This window comes from Crinia signifera, chromosome 3 (genome assembly GCF_055691185.1).
Source record: "Crinia signifera chromosome 3, ASM5569118v1, whole genome shotgun sequence".
Lineage (NCBI taxonomy): Eukaryota > Metazoa > Chordata > Amphibia > Anura > Myobatrachidae > Crinia > Crinia signifera.
The window spans coordinates 84217357-84241422 of NC_139219.1; the positions used below are offsets into that span (position 1 = coordinate 84217357).

Below are 24066 nucleotides of genomic sequence, written 5' to 3' on the forward strand. Positions count from 1 at the left end.
TGCAACTGTGATACTTACCTGCCAGCTAATAAATTCATTCTATAGAAATGTACTTTATACTGGATGTCAAGTGTTATTGGGTTTAGAGGTACATTTTCAAATGTGACTGTTCTGCTTAATGCTAAACTTTACGAAAATGCTGTACCTTTTTTAATGCTGGACCATTTCTTATGCCGACCCATTGATTTCAATACTGATGTGTGGGCACCTTCCTACGAAGCGGGGCCACCAGTCTTCTTTCGGCGGACCTAGTAGCGGGTCTCCTCCCAAGGGTCGGTCCTCCTCCTCGAGGTCTCTTCGTTTAAATCACCCTGAGGGCAGTTCCTTTCAATGTGCCCGCTTTGGCTACATCTTCGACAGATTGGTCTACCTTCTTCGTCAAACCGATCTGTCGATCGTCTTCCCGATTCCCTGGGCATCCTCCCCCTCTCTCTCTTAGCAGGCGCCACTCATTATGTCTGGCTTCGGTCTGCTCCAGCCTTTGCCCCATTCTGGTGACGTTTAGAGCAGTTCTGTGAGCTTGCTGTTAATGGCGGACAATGGGTCTGGGCCTGCTGGTGATTGTGCCTCTTGGAGTACCGTTCCCCTCTTTACACCAGATCCATGGCGTCTGGCTTCCCAGTGACTCTCCGTCTCTTCTTCCGCCATTGCCCCTTCCTCCAGCTCATCATTCGGGACTCTTTCCAATACCTGTAGTGCCGATTTCTTAAGTTCGGCAAATGTGCAGCCTTGCTCTTGCCGCTTTATCATTCAGAGTTGAGCGCGGGTGGTCTCTTCCCTTGCCCCTTCTACAAAGAGGTCTATCAGCATTTCATCTGCTAGTTGTACTTCTCTTGGGTCTGCGGCTTGTACTGCCTTCCTGGCCTCTTGTAGCGCCAGTGCAAAATCGCGCAGTGATTCTCCCTGTTTCTGCTTCCTGGCATATAGCCTGCTCTTCAGTACTGGCACGGTCTTGGTATCAAAGATTTTTGCCAGTTTCTTTAGTATTTTGTCTGCCGTCTCCTTGTCGCCTTCTGGTCCCGCTTTAACTTCTCTCAGGGCGGAGCCTCTTAGTTGCGCCAGCAATATTTCTTTCCTTTGCTCTTCATTCAGTTGGTATAGGGTGATCGTCTAATGCATCCGGTCCATGAACACCTTGAAAGTGCTTGTGCCTTTCGTCCATGTATATCCTGAGTATGTGAGTAGCCACGTGGCCCTGAAGTAGTAGGGCATCGTGATTTGTGCCGCTGCTGCCTTTGGCGGTTCCTTGTCCTCTGGTAGTAGTGGAAGACGTCTGCAGGGTGATACATAGTTACATAGTAGGTAAGGCTGAAAAAAGACTTGCGTCCATCTAGTTCAACCTGGTATAGATATCCATTGCTGATTTGGTAGGTTCTGATATTTTACAGACAAATTATATTTCTTATTTGTACCCATGGATGTTTTTCTCCAGTAAATGTTTGTCCAACTTTGCCTTGAACGCATTTAATGAGCCAGCCGTTACCACCTCTCTGGGAAGAGAGTTCCAGAGTTTGACTGTTCTGACCGTAAAGAAATTCTTTCTACTAGCTGAATGAAATCTTTTTTCTTCTAATCTATACTCATGCCCTCGTGTCCTAGATTCCTTTCTAGTAGAAAAGAGGGTGTGTGACAGTTCCTTATATTGGCCCTTGATATACTTGTACATGTTGAGCATGTCCCCCCTTAAAAATCTCTTTTCTAATGTAAATAGTCCCAAATTGCTTAATCTTTCCCCATAGCTTAAATTCTCCATTCCCCCAATAAGCTTTGTTGCTCGCCTTTGGACTTTTTCTAATTCTATGATGTCCTTTTTATAGTGTGGGGCCCAGAACTGCACTCCATACTCGAGGTGAGGTCTCACCAATGTTTTATACAGTGGCATAATTACCCTTGAGTCCCTAGTTTCCATTCCCCTCTTAATACATGCCAGAATTTTGTTGGCCTTTTTTTGTAGCTACATTACAATGGGCACTACATCCCAGTTTGCTGTCTATTTGGACTCCTAGATCCTTTTCAAGTATGAAATTACCCAGTTCCTCTCCGCTAAGGTTGTAACTTGCACACTGGTTGTGTCTCCGAAGGTGCATAACCTTACATTTATCTACATTGAACCTCATCTTCCATTTTTTTGCCCACTCATCTAGAATTGCAAGATCATTTTGAAGCATGGTGACATCTTCTGATGATTTGATGACTTTGCTAAGTTTTGTATCGTCCGCAAAGATGGCTTCATTGCTGAGTAACCCTATCCTAATATCGTTAATAAAAATGTTAAACAAAATGGGCCCCAAAACCGAACCCTGGGGCACTCCACTTAGTACCGGTATCATATCTGATACGGCACCATTCACAACCACTCTTTGTTCTCTATTACATAGCCAATTCCCTACCAATCTGCAGATATTTTCACCCAATCCTAGGTTCTCCATTTTATTAATCAATCTCTTGTGTGGGACAGTATCAAATGCTTTAGCGAAATCTAGGAAAATCACATCTACAGCATTTCCATTATCGAAGTTTTTGCTAACCTCTTCATAGAACCCTAGTAGATTAGTTTGGCATGAAAGATTTTACACGAACCCATGTTGGTTAGTACTGAGTAGACGGTGATGATCTAAATATTCCTGGATACCATCCCTTAAAAATCCTTCAAATAGTTTACCCACAATTGATGTTAAACTAACGGGTCTGTAATTAGCGGGATCTTCCTTTTTTCCTTTTTTGAATATTGGCACTACCTCTGCTATTCTCCAATCTTTTGGTACTATACCTGACGATAGTGACTTGCTAAAGATATAATGTAGGGGGGTAGCTAGTTCATCCCTTAATTCCATTAATACCCTCGGATGAATCCCATCTGGCCCTGGTGATTTATTTGTTTTGAGTTTGCTTAGCCTCAGTATTATTTCCTTCAGCGTGAAATCCACAATGAGATCTGGCTTATTTGTCCCGTTTGTGGTAAAAGTTCGTTCCACAGTCTGCTCTCCCTTAGTAAATACTGATGAGAAGAACTCATTTAACAGTTTTGCTTTTCCCTTGTCCTCAGTAACACTTTTTCCACTAGTATCATTTAGTGGGCCTATGTTTTCCTTAACTAAACGTTTACTATTTATGTGTTTAAAAAACTTCTTTGGGTTGGTTTTGCTTTCAGTGGCTATGCACTCTTCATATAATATTTTAGCTGCTTTGATTACCCCTTTACAAGTTTTGTTTGATTCTTTGTATTTTGCAAACGCCTCCTCATTCAAGTTATTTTTATAGAATTTAAAGGCTCTGGTTTTATTGTTGACTAGCTGACCCGCCCGGCGTTGCCCGGGAAAACCTTGGGGTTTCTTTATTTCCAAAATTGCTGAAAAATGTAATCTTACAGTATGCTGTGACAAAGACCTAAGATTGTAATTTGTTATAGATTCCACCATAATGTTAGAATGTGTTTGCATTGATACTCAATGACGGCAATAAAAACAGGTGTGGTGTTGTTGTTTGAAACACAACGCTCCTGAGTTGATAACTTGTATGTGTTGATGAATTCCACATCCACTCCTGAGATTTAGCACCTACTGTATGACATATCCTCCAACATCTGAGGGTCAGAAATCGGTACAAAATCAGAAAGGGACGTGTCCACACCTCAATTTCTATACTTTCAATGGTACAGTTTCTAGGGTGTGTAATTACAGGCGCTGAGTGCGTGGGGTCCGGGGTGGGCCTTACTTACCGCGCCATAATTAATTAAAAATTCACTGCTCCCTGCCACTGCCACTTCCCTCACCGAACCTGCCTGCAGCAGTCTCTGAGGTCTGGGGATCTGTAAAGCACATGCACCGAGCATCTCTACCAAACAGTGGGGCAGCCCCTGAGTGTGGGAGCAGGTCCGCGGGCCTGGCCACATGATGTTATGACGCGACGCACGCTACCCGCACCACTGTAATGCACCACTGGGAATGGGTGCAATGGGCCAAATTCTTCCCTACACCCGCCGGGACAATCCACTGATCCAGCCATCACAATCATCAATGGATGCATTGATAAGGTTTGGAGTTTAAGAAGTTGAAGAAGTTGAAGAATAAGACTGAGAAAAAGAATTGCCATGTTACAAAGTGTACAATTTACTCAATAAATTGTGAAAAAAAATGTAAGTGTACATAGAAGTACAATCAAGAAATGAAAGTAGGATTAAAAAATAAGTTCTGATTCAAACTGATAATTGTTTGGATGGGGTGGGTTGTGAAACAAATCTATAGGGTATGGATATTGTGGGCATAATTGGTGTTTGTTACACCTACAGGGGGCCCTCAATTGATGGGATTTTCACTACAGTGTCACGGTCACAGTGTCACCATAGGGGGATTCCCAATTGGGGTCCGGGTGGTCTTTTAGGGACCCTTTACAATCCTTTAGGTCTCTTCTCCTTGAGCTTACAGTCTCCCTTAATGATAGTCAATCACTGAGGGAGACCGTAGGCTCCAGGAGAAGAGACCAACGGGATTGTAAAGGGGTCCCTAAAAGACCACCTGAACCCCAATTGGAAATCCCCCTACGGTGACACTGTAGTGAGAATTTCTCATCAACTGGGGACCCCCTGTAGGTGTACCAAACACCAATTATGCCCACAATATCCATACCCCCTCCACCTATAGATTTGTTTCGCAACCCACCGCCATCCAAACAATTATCAGTTTGAATCAGAATTTATTTTTTAATCCTACTTTCATTTCTTGATTGTACTGTACTTCTATGTACACATATTTTTTTCACGATTTATTGAGTAAATTGTACACTATAACGTGACAAATCTTCATCTCAGTCTTATTCTTCAACTTCTTACACTCATAACATTCAAACAAATGCATGCAGCGCTCATGCCCATCGAAGAAAACATTATCTATGAACCAAAAGAGTCTGGGAAACCCTTAAGGCAAAGCAGTGCCTGATATCCAACTGACTAACAGGGTGAGTGCAGTGTACCCACTTTGTATTGATCAATGGGTGCATTGGCCAGGACAAAGATTTCTTAGTGCAACTGGCCGGAGAGCGCAGTGACAGGCTGGAGGACTGGAGAGACGGATATGGGGAACAAAGTAGAAATGGTACATTAGGTACAGTTTTTATTTGCCGGTACAGATGGTTAAATAAACGGCAAATTATTTTTATGTGTTCTGTGTGTTTGTGTGTTGTACTGTTTTTGTGTGTGTGTTGTAGTGTATGTGGTTGTGTGTGTTGTATTGTATGTATCTGTCCAATGCGTAAGTGTGTGAGGTGTGCTACATATATACAGTATGTGTGTGTTGTGTCTTTGTGTATCTGTGCAATGTTTAAGTGTGTGTTTTGTGTGTGTCGTACTGTTTTTTGGGTGTGTGTGGTGAATGTGGGTGTGTGTTGTGCTGTTAGAGGTATGTTATGTGTGTGTTGTGTGTATCTGCCCTATGTGTAAGTGCGTAAGGTGTGCTATGTATAAATCTCTGTGTGTGTAGTGTGCTGTGTGTATCTGTGCAATGTGTAAGTGTGTGTTTTGTGTATTGTACTGTTTTTGGGTGTGTGTTGTAGTGAATGTGGGTGTATGTTGTACTGTGAGTGTTGTGTTGTGTGTATCTGCCGAATGTGTAAGTTTGTGATGTGTGCTACGTATATATATGTGTGTAGTGTGCTTTGCGTATCCTGGCAATGTTTAAGTGTGTGTGTTCTGTGTGTTTGTTGTACTGTTTTTGGGTGTGTGTTGTAGTGTGTATGGATTTGTATTGTACTGCATGTGGTGTGTTGTGTGTGTGTGTATCTGTCCAATGTGTAAGTGTGTGAGGTGCTCTACGTATAAATGTGTGTGTTGTGTGCTATGTGTGTGTATGTGGTGTACTGTGTGTGTGCGTGCACAATGTGTATGTATGTGTGTGTGTGTTGTTTGGTCTATGTATATCCTCAATTATTTCCTAATTGTTTAAAGCCTTCACCATAATGTTAGAATGTGTCATTCATACTCAATGACAGCAATGAAATCAGGTGTGGAGTTGTTCCTTTGCAAACGGTTTCCCAGATCATCGATCTTTTCCCCAGAACATCAATGAAGGTAAATTACAACTTGGTGTTTTTTAAATATCTAAGTGAAATTTCCCCAAAACGGCTTCGAGGTGCACACCACCGGGTCCAGAGGTATCTTGTTGCTGAATTTGGTGTCTCTGAGTGCCACGGTGTGTCCGCAATGCGACGGACACGCACACACGCACACAGACTCTTCAACTTATTATATAGATAGCTGACCTTACTTCTTTGTCCAACCATGGTGGGGTTTTATTTGTTGAATTTACCTTTACTTACTTTAGGAATGTATTCAATAGTTAGTGAATCAAGCACCTTTTTTAGAGTATCCCACATTTCCTCTGCATTTTTTCCCTCCATAACCGTTTCCCACCCAATTCCTGTTAGGGCTTCCCTGAATAATTCAAAGTTCGCTTTTCTGAAGTTTAGTATTTTTGCAGATCCTTTTTGATGTAATTTACTGAAGTTGATTTCCAGTGAAACCATATTGTGATCACTGTTCCCTAATTGTTCAATTACTTTTGTGTTTGAAACTAAGTCTGTGTTATTTGTTAATACTAAGTCCAAGAGTGCCTCATCACGAGTTGGAGTTTCTACCGTTTGTGTAATAAACTGGTCTTTAAGTAAGCTTAAGAACCCATTTCTTCTTGCTGATTTACCTGTTTCGTTTTCCCAATCAATGTCAGGTAAATTAAAATCCCCCATAATTAATATCTGACCCTGATTTGATGCTTGTTTGATTTGGTTTAAAAGAAGAGACTCTTCCCTTTCGTTTATATTTGGTGGTCTATAGCATACCCCTATTATAAATTTGTTTTTTGTTTTTTTATTATTGTCGGTTATCTCTGCCCACACTGTCTCCGAGTTGTCTTCTTCCAGTTCTGTGCTCATATTTTTCTCTTATGATGTTAAGTTATTATTTACATATAGGCACACGCCCTGCCCCTTCTATTTTCCCTGTCTTTCCTGTAGAGTGTATATCCCTCCATGTTTAATGCCCAGTCATGCGACTCATTACACCATGTTTTTGTAATACCAATGATGTTGTAGTCGTCCCTACTGATCACCTTTTCTAGCTCCCTGATTTTACTCACTAAGCTTCTTGCATTAGCCAGTAAGCATTTTAATTTATGTTTATTTTTAGATAGGGCTTTAATATTGTGATTAGTTTTACCCCAGGACCCATTTGAATTCTTTACTAGCTTCCTCTTTCCCCTCTCCCCTTCAATAGACTCTCAACAGGCCTCCCCACCATGCACACTGCCTGCCCTCTTTATAGTTCTGGGAATTCTTCCTCTGTCCTTCCCTCCTTGACGTATACTAAGATCATCTGTACCTAAGAAATGTAATGGGGTAACGTGACTGTTACAACATAACATTTTATTACATGACATTCCTGATGCACCCTGAGAGTTACCCCCGATTATACCCTTGTTATGTCCCAGGACTTTGTCTATATCTCCGTCCCCCCCCCCATCTCCTTCCCCGATATGATTCCTTATCCTAGTCTGGCTTCTCTTCCTGATGGTCCCATAATGTCTTGCTGCCCCCACCCCCCCGTTGCCTAGTTTAAAATCTCCTCCAACCCTCTAACCATCCTTCCCCCCAGCACCGCAGCCCCCTCCTCGTTCAGGTGCAATCCATCACGGCAAAAAAAGATGGTGCCTGACCGAGAAGTCCGCCCAGTGTTCCATGAACATGAATCCCTCTTTCCTACACCAATCCTTAAGCCACACATTTACCTCCCTGATCTCCCTCCCTGAGCTAGCGCATGGCACTGGTAATATTTCCGAGAAAATTACCCTAGATGTCCTCGCCTTTAATTTCTTACCTAATTCCCTATACTCTTTCTTGAGGACATCCCACCTACCATTGACTTTGTCGTTGGTGCCGATGTGCACCAAGACCGCCGGGTTGCTCCCAGCCCCTCCCAACAATCCATACCCGAGCACCCGGGAGGCAACAGACCGTGTGGCGATCGCGGTTCCGATAGCAGATTGCCCTGTCTGTTCTCCTAATGATGGAATCCCCTACCACCACTATCTGCCTTGGTACCTCACTAACTGTCATCCCGTTTGAGCTAGAGGGACCGCTGCTCTGGTTGCTAGAGGGAGCAGTCTCCTCCAGCTCCGTCATTTCGTCTCTATCCTCCCCCGAAACTTCATCCAACTGGGCAAATTTGTTTGGGTGTGATAGATCTGAGATGTCGTTCCTGTCCCTCCTGTCCCTCTTGTTTCCCCTTCTAACCATGACCCAGCTGGCTGCCTGATCCTCCTCCTCTACCAGTGACCCCATCTGCAACTCCTCCACCATTCTATTAAGGCTTTGCTGAAGATTGTACATTTCTCTCAGTCGCTGAACGGCCCGCTCTAGATCAGTGACCTGGGCTTCCAGGGCGGACGTTCGCTCACATCTCGTGCAGATGTATTCGCACTGGGACTCTTGCTCCAGGTGCGCATACATCTTGCACAACATGCACTGAGTGAGATTCTCAATCAGGTCTCCACCCATTTTATCTACCTCCCTGCGACTAACCCCCTAGTATACAATAGAGAGTTAAATTACAATGAAATTACACACTACAAGTTAATTTCTATCAAAATATAAAAAAGTTGATACTTATCTGTTCCTGCAGCTGTGTCACACTCCTGGTGTCCTCACACCTGATGTGTCTGCAGCAGCGACAGTAGGGCTTTAATCTTGTCCTCTGGTCTCCTGCTGATACTGGCTGTCTTGCAGTCTGCTGACACACCACTCTGTATCTGTCCGCTTCCTCTGTAATTTCTTCCAGTTGCACGTTTTCCTCAGTGGCCCACTCTCAGATCATGCAGCACACTATCTGCACTTTGTGGACCCTTTAACAGGTCAGGCACCTGGGCTTCAAGCAAAGGAAAAAAAAAAAAACAGAAACAGAAGGGACAGAAGCCTCTTGCAACCTGGTTTAACCCCTTCCTGGATGTAACTCCTTCTTGGATATAACTCTGCACTTATTAAAAATGGCACTTAGAATAAAATGGCAGTTCAAAATTCACAAGTTCATGGTGGTGGAGTACCAGATTCCGGTCCTGTTCGTGGATGCCAAGTTAGATGTGATGCACCGGAAAAGACAGCCAGTAACCCTTTACTTTTACTTTAGCCTCAGGAACTCGGCTGCTGCGTCTTCTTTGGTTGGAGACTTAGCTGAGACAAGGAATGATGCTGAGGGAACGGTTCAAGGGTATTTATTTATAGTGCAGTGAAATATTTCAACACGGTAGCCAGCAGGTCTACCCCAATATCAATTGCTCTAAAATGCAATACAGTGCAAATACGGTAATAAGAAAAATAACGCTGGCTCCGGACAAGGCGTGCGTCAAACTCCCTTCTAGCAGGGTATAACTAACTGGTACACTCTTATGCAATAGTTGCCCACTTGAACCTGGTTCATTTGCAACGTATGTCTCCTTTACTGGCAGGGCTGAATAACCCCAGTGCAACGTATGCGACCGTAAGGCATTGCGGGAGGATTTGGCTTATTACAGATTATGCACGTGGGTGAGACAGCCGTGTCATCAAAGGGGAGGATATAACAACCTAGGCAATGCTACGCGCAAAGGCAATTATTACTAGTAATAATGCAAGGCAATTTAGCAATCACATTGAAACATACGGAATTATCAGCTCAATAACTTCACAGTATAAATTAACATCACACAAAAGCACTTTAAACAGCCCTATGTTTACTGGGTACCCAGGTATCTCAAACTGAACTGCCTCTGAGACAGACCTGTGCACAAGGATTTAGGGTTCGTTGGAGGCCTCTATTTTTCTGCTGCGCAGTGTTACTATAACATGAAAGAACAGTCCTCTGTAGGTAGACAAAGATAAAACTGGATTGGGCAAGGTCCTGAATAAGGAAGGTGAATGCCGGGATCTCCTTTCGAAAAGCTTACAGGTAATTCCCAACTTAGGCCACAAGATGGCGCCGGTGTACTTATTCAAAATGACCTATGCTGTATTCCCTTCTTTAAGGATTTCAACTTCACAGCGCAGGGGCGGTTGCGTGGTAGCTTAGAGAGTACAGTGGTCTGAAGCAACTGTAATGACAGTCTCGGGATCCTATTAAAGAGACCACTAGGACTAGGCTGAGGGTGCTGGTGATAGGCAAGTAGTGTCCAGTATTATGCGCCCGGGTTAAGCTGGATCTCTGGGGCTCCTTGGGGCTTGTAAATAAGGATGCCCTGATTTACGGAAGGGCTTAACTCTCAGGCCTCCCAATGAGGTGCTGGTTTAAGGTGGGCAGGGTGCAGGTATAGAGCACTTACGATTTTAGTGCGGCACCTGCCGTTTAGGACCACTGCTGGGCTCTTGTGGGGCCTGTCAGGGAGCTGGCGTGCTGCTGGGGCTGTGTCACGTTTTCCGGCAGCGCTGTGTGCCTGCGCCGGGTCTCCACTGCTCTCCGATGCCCTCCTGCTCTGTCAATCACCACCGGGTGTAGGGACGGCGGCCGGGTCACATTCTCTAATACTGCGGCTGGTGTCTTCTCTCCGGCCACTGTCACTCGCCGCCCACTACTCGCCGCCGGGTGCCGCTCCTCCTCTTCGCGCCCGGGCACCTCCTGCTGACACGGCGCTGCTGCAGCCCGGGTGACGTGACGGGATGCTTCTCTCGGCGACGCTGACACTGCCGGGTGATGAGGCTGGTATCTTCTCCCGTCTCCCGCTTCGTTCTATGCGGCTGGGCACTCGATCCCCCTACCAGCCAGCCTTCTTTCTCCTTCTTCCTCTGCACTGAGGACGTCATGCTGCCTTGGCGCCTTGGGGACAACTCCTCCTCTCTTCTTCGCGCCCTACCTCCTCCAATCAGAGGGCACCCTGCGCCTGCTGATTTCCCCAGCACCTTACAGGTGAGTGCTGGGTCCTAGTGTCCACCTATGTGGGTCAGCGCTGCTTGCTGTTGTTGCTGCAGGGTGGATACCTAGCAACCCCCTGAAGTCCTGGGGGGGGGGGGGGAATAGGGCTTTCTGGCCCCCAAATAACGCTGGGCACAGCAACCAGTGTCCCAGTGTCTGGGGTGTCACAGTTCTACAATGTTTGTGTATTTTTTTATTATGTTAAGCCATTTCCTGACCAATTGTTTATTTTATGTGAATGTTTGAAACAGACCATCTATAGCAGGGGTAGGGCTAGGGGCAACCCTAGCCCTCGAGAGCTACCAACAGTTCACATTTTCCAGACAACCTAGCTGCTGCACAGCTGCATTCATTAATCACTGACACATTTTAAAAGATACACAGATGGAGCTAATTAGCTCACTTGTGATTCTGTGAGGAGACCTGAAAAACATGCACTGTTGGTAGCTCTTGAGGACTAGGGTTGGCTACCCCAGATCTATAGTGTTAGATATTAATACTGTATACCATACCATACAGTATCCAGTTCAGAAAATGTGTACATGTCCAGTGTTGGTACTAGGTTCTTCTATCACTCTATCACTCCCCCAGCCTGTTTCAATGTTCTGCAGCATGGGAGATTGTAGACTGCATTCGGAAATCCTCCTTAAAAAAATCCTGTCTTTGACAATGAAATCTGTTTTTTTTTTTTTTTTTAGTTTTTCAGTCTGTTAAGCATCAACAATTCTAATTCTGAGGTCCAAAAAAATCTCCTTTGTTTGTGGAATGATAAACATGTGTTGTGAAAAACAGACTTTGCTAGATCCCTGTTCTTTTAGATATATAGGTTGTCCACTCAATACTCATTGTCATATCATAGATTAAAAATATCTGACTTTATTTTCACCTTCAAAATATCTGCTAAGCCTTAAGGTTCACATACTTCTGCATTCACAGATATGTGATATTGGATAATTGTCCTCAAATTGAGCAGTCTAATTTTTCGTATTTGTTTGATTTGGTTCTATTTATCTACTTTTATGACCTGTGTGAAGATCTGAGGTAGTTTTAGGCCAAAATTCAGCAAAAATATAGCAAATTCTAAGGAGTTCGTAAACATTCAAGCGCCACTGTATATTAGTATACACTAGTTGCAGTGCCCTGGACAAGCATTTGATAGAGGAGATTAAGTCTATTTCATAAACATACATAATACTTCTGTTTTGTGGGATTGTAGAGACCAGCAACTAAATCTTCTGATGTATATTTACTGGCATCAGCAGTGAAGATGTGGCAGCTATTCTAAATAACCTTAGGGTTACTCAGAAGACTGATACTGGGACCATTGGTTGTGATGGTGATCTGATACTGCATTCTCAGTGCTGCTACATGTATACTTTGGGTAGGGACGGACTGGGCCGCTGAATCAGCCCAGGCACGTGATGTGGAGTCGTACACGTGCACACACCAGGCACACACATGCACACACCAAGGATGTGTGCGCAGCTGATCCCAGCTTGCAGGAGTGAGATTTATAACTAAATGTGATGCCTCCTCTCTCCTGGACACAATTGGCGCACAGAGAGAGCCACTGGACCAGCGGCTAGTCCAGCGCCTCTCTCTGTGCGCCGATCGGGAGGCGGTGATTCCTCCTGGATAAAGAAATCGTCCCACCTGGCCATTGGCTCCTCTGACCTTTCTTCAGAAGTTCTATATGGCCAGTCCGGCCCTGGCACCTGGGAGTTGCACACCAGCTTCATCTGCGCAAGTTGTACAGTAATCTTTACAGAATTATTATATAAATACTTGAGAAGTTGTATCATAGGCATGGATATAAGATGCGTCTTTAATGACTCTTTCTTAAGTATGCCTTTCTCAGTTTCTTGCACCAGGTTCATTCAATTCATCACAAATCTCTAATAATTGATCCCACATCATTGGGCACACAGCCATCAGTGTGCTGGAGAACAGTGCCTATTATCATGTAGAACACATCCTCTTTATTCTTCTCCCCAATGTTTCTTCCATGATGGGAGGAGAGTAATGACATACTATATGTTGAACACACCTATCCTGGCCTCAATGAGACACTCTTCGAGGGGGCTGAGGTGGAGATTAGCACTGCTTTAAGGACTCTTCCTGACACTCAAACCCAATGCTGGAAGCAAATTCATAGCCACAATGCTGAGAGAAAGAAATGCTGACCACTGTGCCCCATGCCACCAGCTATCTTCTTTGGGTTCCACAATGAAATCTTCCTGTTCCTCATCACTTCTGAATTTTGTCTTTGATGAGTCTCTGCATTTTGGGGTACGCAGAAGGTAGAGATGATATATTCATTTGGCTTTAACCACTTTAAGCACTTAAATCATTATGAATGCTACTGTTCAGCTTTTACACCAATCTAATCTTGGCTTTGTCTCTTGGCTGGCAGCATCATTCAGCTGATTGACAAGCCGAGCCTATTACCTTTATTTGCTATCAGACTGTCAAATAGTAGAAAGATGCTGCTAGGAGGCAAGCATATAATAATTCACACTATCTGCTCAGGCTTACGGCTGTCACTGCTAATCAGGGTCAACACTTCAATAGGAAATATCCGTTAAAAGAAATGGATAACTTCCGTGACAAAACTGAAAGTTGCGGCTGAGTAGGAAGCTCCCAGGCAGGTTGCTTCTTACATTAAGCAGAGATAATTTAGAGTAAGTTATCCTGTAATAGTAAAACTGTGCCGGTACACAGTAGATATCTCTTTTACTGTATATAAGTTGAATTTTGATATATCTGCTAAGTATAATCATTTCAGGTGAGTGGATTAGATGTTGTAACTCTTGACTGAAGCAAACAATAGAAAATACCAACAGAGACTGCTTTCATCCAAATCTGCAGATTAAACAAATGTTAAAATAAGATTGCACCCTTATAAGTTTACATGATAAACATCCAGTCTTGCAACAAGCAAGAAATCTTTAATGGTCTGTCTTTCAATATCATGAGAGAGAGAGCAGAGGAGAGGGGTAGAGTGATCTGCGATAGAGATTGTACAGCCAGATGATACTTTAGTAGTTCTTGTGGCAAAAGGACAGATGCACCAGGTGTTGGATTGCTATTGACGAGATTTGATGCTGATTGTCAAAGTCCAGACATGAAACAACTAAGATAAGGTCCAATAACAATTCAAATTAGGGGCAGACAGCAGTCAGAATTAAGAAACAATTTGAGGGGAACCAGGAAGAGCAAGTCCAATTAATTTCAGATCTAAAGACAGGCTGAGCAAAATCAAGACAAAACTCCAAGGATACATAAACACAACAATTGGTCAGATGAATCTTAACATGGGCACATGCATGTATGGGAGTAAATGACAATTAATAATTTACTCCCACACTTTGAGGACAGGTTGAATGAACCCAATGAGGATTCTGAGAATAATTCTGAACCTGTCGTCCATTAACTTAGATTCTATAATGTTCTTGATCCGCAGTAACTAAAGCTAATGCACGATAACGATATTGTTAATGATATTTTTGTGCGTGTTTCGTTTAGTGTATGCTATTGTTTAACCCTTTGAGCCCCATGTTCATTTGTCAAAATAGGTGTGAAAATTGCCAACCAAACATTTTACTTCACAAATGTGAGCGATACTGGCAAATTTAGCAGATATTTTGCACATCACAGAGATGTTTTCACTCAAAGGGTTAATGTGTATGTACTATATTGTTTGTAAGGGAGAACAACCAGTTCAATGGAAATCGTTGACAACAAAGCATTATTTGCGGTGGGGTCTAAAGTGTAACCAGCTTTAGATATTGGATCTAAACATTCCACAATAATACGCCGGATTGAATAATGAGCAATAAAATGTCATTGGACAAAGGCAGATCCAGTTTTAAACAAACTGAACTTTTTTTTTTTTTAAAGGGAACAATAATCTTTGCAAATTTGTCTATACCATATATATATATATATATATATATATATATATATACTTAATAGATGGTTTCTCTAAGACAAAATATATGAATAATGCAGAAGTTACATTACCTTCGGTGTTTGTCTGTGAAACATTATCAAGCTTCAAGATATTTACAGAATACACAGAAAAATGGAAATGTAAATCATGATATACAATGAGTCAGTGCTGTTGTAGGCAATTTATGCCCAAATAATATGTAGATGACAAAGATACGCTATACAGAGGAGGGAAAGGAAGCCTACAGTTTAACTTAATGGCTCTAACATTTTTACATCATTACCACTTTCCCCTGGAGAAGCAGACTGTAAACAGAATTTATTTGTACATTGACTGTGATTGTGTGTGATTTGTAAGTGGTGTGATACATAACAGATGGGTGACCATTATAATGGCTGGCAAGCATTACTGTTCACTTTGAGTTAATGAATATGGAGGCTATCTTACAGTAATTCACACAATTCTAACAATTATAGAACTTAATTATTTATACAGATCTAACAATTGCTATTTTATTTTACAGTAATAAACAATAACTATAATTATTACAGTTATATGTGATAAATTCTGCAGTTCAGTTCCATCACAGAGCGAAAGTACTTACTGAGCATACTATCCTGTTTAACTGAACTAACAGTTGCTTTACCTACAGTAGAGTTGGCCATACATCTACAGATCGATTGTCAGATTGGGCTGATTGGAACAAAAACCTGGTAATATCTGAATTACAGTTTTTGGCAGTTTTCCAGCATTTCAAAGCAAATGGTCAACTGTCATTTGCTCTCATCCATTACCAGGTTTTTGTTACATCCAGTCCAATCTGACAATCGATCTGTAGATGTATGGCCAGCTTGAAACGGAGTATCGTGGACACTATGTTATCAGTCAGTTGTCAATAATAGCTTAAATGTTGACAAATTAATATTGCATTTAAGGGTAGCTCCCAGAAGCTGCGGGAGGCTTACGATTTCTGCAGCCCCAGAAGAGTAGGCAGCTGCATTCAGGCAGGATTGTATGTTACTCACTGGCAATCGAGGGAGCCAAGGAAAGTGGCAGGGATAAATGGGGGATTGTGGCTGTCAGCCCCTCTCTCTTAGCACAGATCCACATATCCCAAGTGTTCTCCTTTGTTGAAGGAAGGGTCTAATGAATTACCCCCTGAAGTGGGTTGATTTAGTCTATCAGATTATCCTTTTAAAATACAGTTGTTACTCTTAGGTTTATATTTTACACCTATACTCGGCCTCCCCCCCCCTCTCCACCTATACTTGGCCTCTCCCCCCCCCCCTTTTTTTTCTCTCTTTCTTTTTCTTTTTTCTATTTGTGACATGAGTGCTTGATGCTCTGGAAGATGGAGGGAGCTGGCCTTATATATTAATTTATGTACTCTATTTGATGGTTGGTTTGCTATTACTGATAGAAAATATAAGCATTTTGGAGGGTATCACTGGTATACAAGGGGGTAGAAATGCGCACTCTAGGAGATTGACCAACTGTGAGGAGGTCTCTCCTTTCAATATTGCTATGGTGTGAACAGATGGTTATGCAGTGTCAAGTGTTGGGAGTGCAGTGACTGACGTGCAGCCCCACAATATGCGGATGACACTAGTGTATTGCACACAGAAATTTATTGTTTCAGAAAGCAACAAAACAAATGCAGTGGTGCTTTGAAAAAGCCACAATGTCCTGTGCGGTGGGTGGGGGTTGGGGGAGGTGGGAGTGGCCCGGTGTTGACACCTGTAGGGGATGGTGATTGGTGTGGTCACTGGGTGACTACACCGGATGGACAGTACCTGTATGTTCAGGATCGGTGGTGTCTGTAGCCGGAGGCACAGGTGGGTGGTGCGGGGGGCTGGCGTCTAGTCCCCGCCGCAGTGCACCTGTCCTCAAAGCACAGTGGGCTCCTGCCGGTCCTGTTCTGCAGGTGCTGTTCCTCGGTTTATCCAGCCAGGATCGGGTCGGATGTGTTGGGGCCGCACGTCAGTCACTGCACACTCAACACTTGACACCGCAGAACAATCTGTTCACAACATAGCAATATTGAAAGGAGGGACCTTCTCACAGTTGGTCAATCTCCTAGAGTGGGCATTTCTACCCCCTTGTATACCAGTGTAACACACCGGGTCTTTTTGGACAAGACACAGATTTGCTGCACCTCCCACATCAGGGTGGAGCGCGATACTGTAACCCCATTCACCATTTTGGATATTTTATGTGTTAAAGTAGGAATACTGAACGTTGATAGATATATATATTTTAAAAAAAGTAGGTAATTAGGATTTTGGGGTCTTTGGGGCAGATGTTATAGCCTCCAAGTTTACAAGGCATGGTTTTCTTTGTAAATGATTGCCCTTTAAAAAACCTCCAAGTTCTGCCTGCATAATGTATGGCCACCAAACTTGGAGGCTATTATTTCTGGCCCTTTGTGTGCACCTCTGCTATTTCTCTGCTATTTAAGTGTTTGTTGCCATGATGTAATGAATGTACAGCTTAAGTCTCCCATATCCAACATTTGAAATATTCCAAAATTTGTAACTTAAGCATGAATGAGATTGTGACACCTTTGAAATCTCATAGTTCATGCTCAAATTTAATAAAGAAATGTAATAAAATGATCAGGCTATGTGGCAAGGTATATGGTATACATGAAAGAAATGCATTTTTATGTTTAGAATTGGGCAGGGTTGCTTTAAGAGACCATATGCAGGTTTCGATTGGCCCCTCCTCTCCAGCGGTGCAGTAGACTGTGGCGTTGAGTCTGCTGCACATGTACAGGTCTCCGGGAACATGTTGTCCGCAGTGAGTTCCTGAGGACACCTCTATTGTGCATGCTTTAATCACAGTAAAATTGATATTGCCATTCTTCACACTCTGGGGATATTAACTGAACTAACCAAAACTCATCGGATGCTTAATAACTGCAGCTAATAATTAGATCCATTATACGAATTGCATGCATTAACAGTCGTTTTACTCACAAAATTAATCTAACTGTTTATGTTTATTGTATTGAATGTATTTTATGTAATAATTTTTTTATGTGTTGATTGCATCTATTAACGAACAGTTTTTATCATTTAAATAAAAAAGTGGTTTCATTTCAAGCAAATACATTTCTGTTTTCTGCTTCCAGCAACTGCCTGCACTGTGCTGACTTGTGTGTTCATAATCCCCCGGGACCCAACATACAGAGCATGGAATCCCTGGGACCCTGTTTGCGCTGTCTTGGGCTACATGGAACAATTACTGTATGTGAAAGTATGTAAGGAATGTTGACCAGAATGTCTGCAGATACAGTATACCATAGTAGTATATTGGGTACTCTTTAACTAGGACGGCGCCCATCGCGGGCATCGCGTCCATCGTATGCACTAAAGTAACGGGTGCGACGCGACCGACGCGATGCCCGCGATTTCCCATAGGGATCAATGTTAAATTTTTCAATGGACCCGATTTTTCAGTTCAATGCCTTAATGCCCGCGATTTAGCCATAGGAAACAATGTTAAATGGGCCACAGAGCCCAAATAGGCACCCTTAGCAGTGAAATGTCCCCCACAATTGTTAACGACACCTCACGATCCACGCGAACCCGAAGCGTGGCGAGCGCAGCGAGCCCGCGAGGGGCGGCGGTACGCGTCCTCCGACCTTTTTATACCCCCACTATCCACGTCGGCGTGGAGTTGAGAATAGAATAGTGTGGCGAGCGCAGCGAGCCACCGAGCCCGAAGCGTGGCGAGCGGACGCGGATACCTTCACAGGTAAACGCGGCCCTATGCGGGCTTCACAGGTATCCGCGTGCGCTCGCCACGCTTCGGGCTCGGTGGCTCGCTGCGCTCGCCACACTATTCTATTCTCAACTCCACGCCGACGTGGATAGTGGGGATATGAAAAGGTCGGAGGACGCATACCGCCGCCCTTTGCGGGCTCGCTGCGCTCGCCACGCTTCGGGTTCGCGTGGATTGTGGGCTGTCGTTAACAATTGTGGGGGACATTTCACTGCTAAGGGTGCCTATTTGGGCTCTGTGGCCCATTTAACATGGTTTCCTATGGCTAAATCGCGGGCATTGAGGCATTGAACTGAAAAATCGGGTCCATTGAAAAATTTAACATTGATCCCTATGGGAAATCGTGGGCATCGCGTTGGTCGCGTCGCACCCGTTACTGTAGTGCATGCGATGCCCGCGATTTTTTACACCCGATGACCGCGATGGACATCGTGGGCGCCGTGCTAGGTAAAGAGTACCGTATATTATAACAAATATGCAGTTCAACAGTATAGTGTATATTAAAATAAATGTTGTCACTTTGACTTCTTTTTGCCATGGTTTGTACTGGAAGTCATTGGGTAGAAACACTAACTAAAATATTGAAACCCTGAGATAAATACTGCAGATTATCCATGGAAATGTTGACCATGGGTGGGACACTACTTTGCACCTTACAAAATTGGGGTAGGGCTGGTGATACAATAAGACCTCCCGCAACCTGACTTTTGTCCTCTGAGCCTTTGTACAAGTCCATAGGTCAGGGTGTGTGAGTGGGCAAGGCAGTGGGTATACAGTAACTCATCACCTTGGTTCCTGTGGTGGCTCTGCTCCCTCTTTGTGATATCATGACATCCCATTAATTTGCAGGGGGGGTCACCAGCCCTGGGAACTTTACCACCCAGCTTGGGAGCTGTCTGCTTATGCAAAATGAAGCACTTTTTTTAACTACAATGCACTTGCTGTCCAGTGTTTATGGCACAGACTGAACTGTTCAAGCAATCCTGTGTTATGGAGTCTCAGAAATGGAAATCACTCCTACAGTCAGGGCCACCATCAGGGGGGTCTGGGGGTACCTGAGTCCCGGGTCCATAAATGGGGCCCGAGACTGACTGGCAGTATTAGGTTGGTCAGAGGTTAAAGTACACCGGAACTGGGCGTCCGTCCACCCGCGAGTCACAGTGCCCATGTCCCCTTATTTTAGAATCCTGTGGCTATTCCCTGCACCACCCCACTGATCTCCTCCGTACTATGCTGGCTGCTTTACAGCTGACTGGTGAAGCAGCCCGCAGGAGAGCAGGGGGAGCCGCACGTGGGGGAGCTGACAGGTAAAGCAGTCCGCGGGAGAGCAGGGGGAGCCGCACACAGGGGAGCTGACAGGTGAAGCCGCCTGCAGGAGAGAAGGGGGAACCACACGCCGGGGAGCTGACAGGGGGAGCCACAAGCAGGGGAGCTGGCGGGGAGAGCAAAACATGGGGGAGCCGCATGCGGGAGAACAGGCAGGGGGAACCACATGCGGGAGAACAGGCAGGGGGAACCACACGTGGGAGAAAAGGCAGAGGGAGCTGCTAACAGGGGGAGCTGCATGTAGGGGAACTGGACTAGCAGGACACCATCTGAAATATGGCACTGGCCACTAGCCCAATTGGAACTTGCGGCATGGCACCCGCAATGACTGCTCCTGATTGGTTGTCATTCTGTGCACCACATTTGAATGATGTCAGCACTGAGTTCTGCTTCCCACTATTATCTGTGAGTAAAATATTATTTTTATAGTGAACACAATGTGACACTTTATTAGCTTCCTGACCAACAGCTAGTCAGGAGCTGGGTCTTGCGTTCTGGCAGCCTATTAGGAGCGAGTGCCACATTTGTAATGCCGGTGGCGCTGTCTGCATCTTGAGGCTCCCTGGGCGAGCTGGCTGCACAAAATCAAAGAGGGTGCAGTTGAGAAGCGAGCTGCTGATTGCCGTCAATGAGCTTAAGCAGGTGGACTCGTCATCCAAAACTGCCCACCGCCGGCCCCACTAATGCAGTTTTATATGTGCCTCCATCTTGTAAAGTTTGCAGCTGCCGGCGCTGACATTGGCATCCAGCTAATGGTGTCAGATAGGCACAACTTACTTTTTTATTTTTTATTTTAAAGAATTCTTGTATATTATATTTGTTTTATTAACTTGTTACTTTTTATACTTATATGTGTGTGCAGAGGTCTGTGGGGCATATGGCGCACATCAGAACGTGTTTACAGTGGGCATCAGGGCCTCGGGCTACATCTCTGCATCCACTGGGTTGGGCCTGTTTTGTCGGTATTGGACCCCTCAAATTCTGTCATCCTCTATCTCCTGTCTCCCAATATTCCGCCTCACTTTCCTATTGCCCCCCCCCCCCTTATTTTTCCTATCTTCCATCTCACCATATTCATCCTCTCGCTCTAATTTTGAAGTATTTCACCTCTCACTCCTCCTTTCTGTCTGCTGCCTATTTCTTCTGTTTATCTCTACCATTGCCGTCCATTCTTTTTCTTTCAGTACAGAATACCAATACTCAAATATTTACTCATCCAAGCATTGGGTAAATAGACAAACCTTAGTGATCTGCAAATACAAATTTGGATAGCAAAGCAAAAAAATACTTCTAAAGGAGGTCAAACATGGTTAATAGAATATGATGAAAGCTAAATGACAGTGTAAATTATTTTGGAGCTTGCAGGGTTTTCAAGGGAAGACAAGTAGATGTTGATTTAAAAATGATGAAATTGCTGCTCAGAGCAGTGTTCACAATAAAATGGGATATAAATCTGCAAAGAACAGAGGAAAGGGAGAACATTTTTGCAGTGACTAAGATAAAGTACTATAAGGCAGATTGCAGCTAAACAGCTTAAACTTTTTTATTGCTTGCGTGTGTAATCATGATACTATGGGCCTGATTTAGAGTTGGGGGGGGAATAAAATGTGCAGAGAGAGTTAGATTTGGGTAAGATGTTTTGTTTCTGTGCAGGATAACTACTGGCTGATTTATTTTTAAACTGAAATTTCGATTTCAGTTTGAATACACCTCACCCATGTCTAACGCTCTCAGTAGCGCACGCAGGGGGGGTTTCTGAGGACCCAGAAACCCCCCCCAGTGCCCTAGTCTGAAAGCTGAGGGTCCTCTCTTTCCATGGGTACAAGAATTTTAAAAATCGGCCCTGGGGAACCGGAGATATCTGACTTCAAAGCAGTGGTCCCCATCCAAGCCTGTAAATTGCTCTTCCCAGTCAGATATTTCAGTTTCTATCTGACTTAGAGTCTTTCTGGATATATTCTAAAAGCTTGGACTCTCCCTTTTTGGTGGACACTAGTAGCTTGTCTCTACTATTCCGAGAACCAGAGATATCAGCCTTCCAGCAGCTGGTTACTGCTCCAGCTCCACACACCTGGTATGTAGTTTTATATACTCATTGGCAGATTGCTCTGCCTCCTGAACGCTGATCCCCAAGTCCCCAGTACCATTTGGTAGGTGGGATTCTTTAGTTTTTAATTCCATTAAAAGCTAAGAAATCTAATTCCAGGAACTGGAGATATCTGCAGTCAAGCAGGATGTCCTCTAACCAGACAATTATGAATAATAAGCCTACGCCACTATACACCCCTCCTCTGCATATTAAACATCCTCTACCACCCTGGAAGTTATGTATCAGGACCCCTTCATTCAGCCCAATGCCCCCTCCTCCCACCCCATCTCCCACCATCTGTGCAGTAAAGGGGTAATTAGTGGAAATGACTGAGCCCTACATGCTGAGCGGTTGATATAATACCCCCCTACCACCTGTGGGACATCAAAGCTTCAGCTCATAGCACCCCCCACCCCTAATGCTGGAGGATAGGTAGGGGCCCCAATACATTGCTATGCCCAGGGGTCTAAACTGCTGTTATGTGTGTGTGTGTATATACAGTGGCGGATTCAGGGGGGGGGGGGGCACCTGGGCACGTGCCCCCCCTATCATTTCATTTTATAGCTGAGGACCAGGGCTTTCCAACGAGCCCAGCCCTCTGTCTCTAGCCCCCCGGGAACCGGAGATATCGCCTGGCAAATTTGTAAAGTTTTTTTCCCCATAGGATAATATGGGACCTGTCAATTCCGACCCCCACCCGGTTCTGACGGCTGCCAGTTCCCGCCCTGGAATCACAGAAGCTTGTGGTTGATCTCATTCAATTCCAAATCGCTGGGCCTTCAATATGATACCAGGCTGGTCCATATCGGTCCATCGGTTCCAGAGATATTGCGTGTAAACCGATTTTTTTATTTTTGAAATGTAATTTCATGGCTGTTCATGTTCTTTGAGGGCAGATTACTCTGGAACCAAACGTTCCAGTTTCACTGGACCAAAATCATTCAAAGCCCACTCAAAAGTTCTTCAATATGATACTCATGTAAATGGGTCAGTTGCTTCCGAAGTTATAGCCGGTTAAATGAGATAACTGGTTAAAGGTGGGGGGGGGGGGTGGTTTTCTCTCCCCCTCACACCAGAAAATGCAGGGACTAGGCTGGTGTAAAAGGGGCCAAACTGGGAATGCATTTTCTGGTGTGAAAGGGGTATTATTTAAAATAGCCGGTACCTGCAGTGCTCTGAATACAGCCAGGCGCTGCCACTGTCAGTGGCTATCACTTCTGCCTGGCGGCGGCTGTCCCCCATTTACCACGAGCATGTACTCCCCCTTGGCAATGAACATGTAATCCCACATGGCAACGAGCATGGAACCTCTGGCAATGAGCATGGAACCCTTGGCAATGAGCATGTAGATAAGCAGCACTTATGTAGCATAATTTGGTACTTGTTTCCTAGCACGGCCACAATCTTAAGTAATCGTGTCCCTTAATTAAGGGACACGATTACCCCGATGGACCCGATTTCTTTTGAAATCAGGTCCATTTTGCCGGCTAGGAAACAAAAATCGGGGGCATCGCGTCGGTCGGGACCATTAACATTGGTCCCGACGCGACCGACGCGATGCCCCCGATATTTGCATTGACTTCAATGTTAAAATTTTTTTTAACATTGAAATCTTGTCGGGAACGGTAAAATATCGGGGGCATCGCGTCGGTCGGGACCATTAACATTGGTCCCGACGCGATGCGACGCGATGCACCCGATTTTTACATAGGATTCAATGTTAAAAAAATTTTTAACATTGAAATGGTGTAAAAATGTAAAAAAATGTGAAATGGGTCAATATGACCCATTTCACATTATAAATGTCCCCGTCGTCGCCCCACGATAGACGCCAACCCGAAGCGTGGCGAGCGCAGCGAGCCCGCGAGGGGCGGCGGTACGCGTCCTCCGACCTTTTCATGCCCTACTATCCACTAGGGCGTGGAGTGAGAATAGAATAGTGTGGCGAGCGCAGCGAGCCACCGAGCCCGAAGCGTGGCGAGCGCAGCGTGC

The 24066-nt window shown here is 44.4% G+C and overlaps 1 protein-coding gene across 2 annotated transcripts in view; it reads left to right on the forward strand.

The window, feature by feature from the left end:
- The window catches only part of LOC146062531 (uncharacterized), a 65291-nt gene that overhangs the window by 965 nt on the left and 40260 nt on the right, over positions 1–24066 (forward strand). Inside the window, exon 2 of one of the 2 annotated variants that reach the window (XM_083174645.1) lies at positions 18007–18131. In XM_083174645.1, coding sequence (XP_083030771.1) covers positions 18108–18131 — 24 coding nt within the window. In that variant the 5' untranslated portion in view covers positions 18007–18107. The remainder of the gene's footprint in view (positions 1–18006; positions 18132–24066) is intronic. The other variant, XM_083174644.1, reaches the window with a different exon arrangement.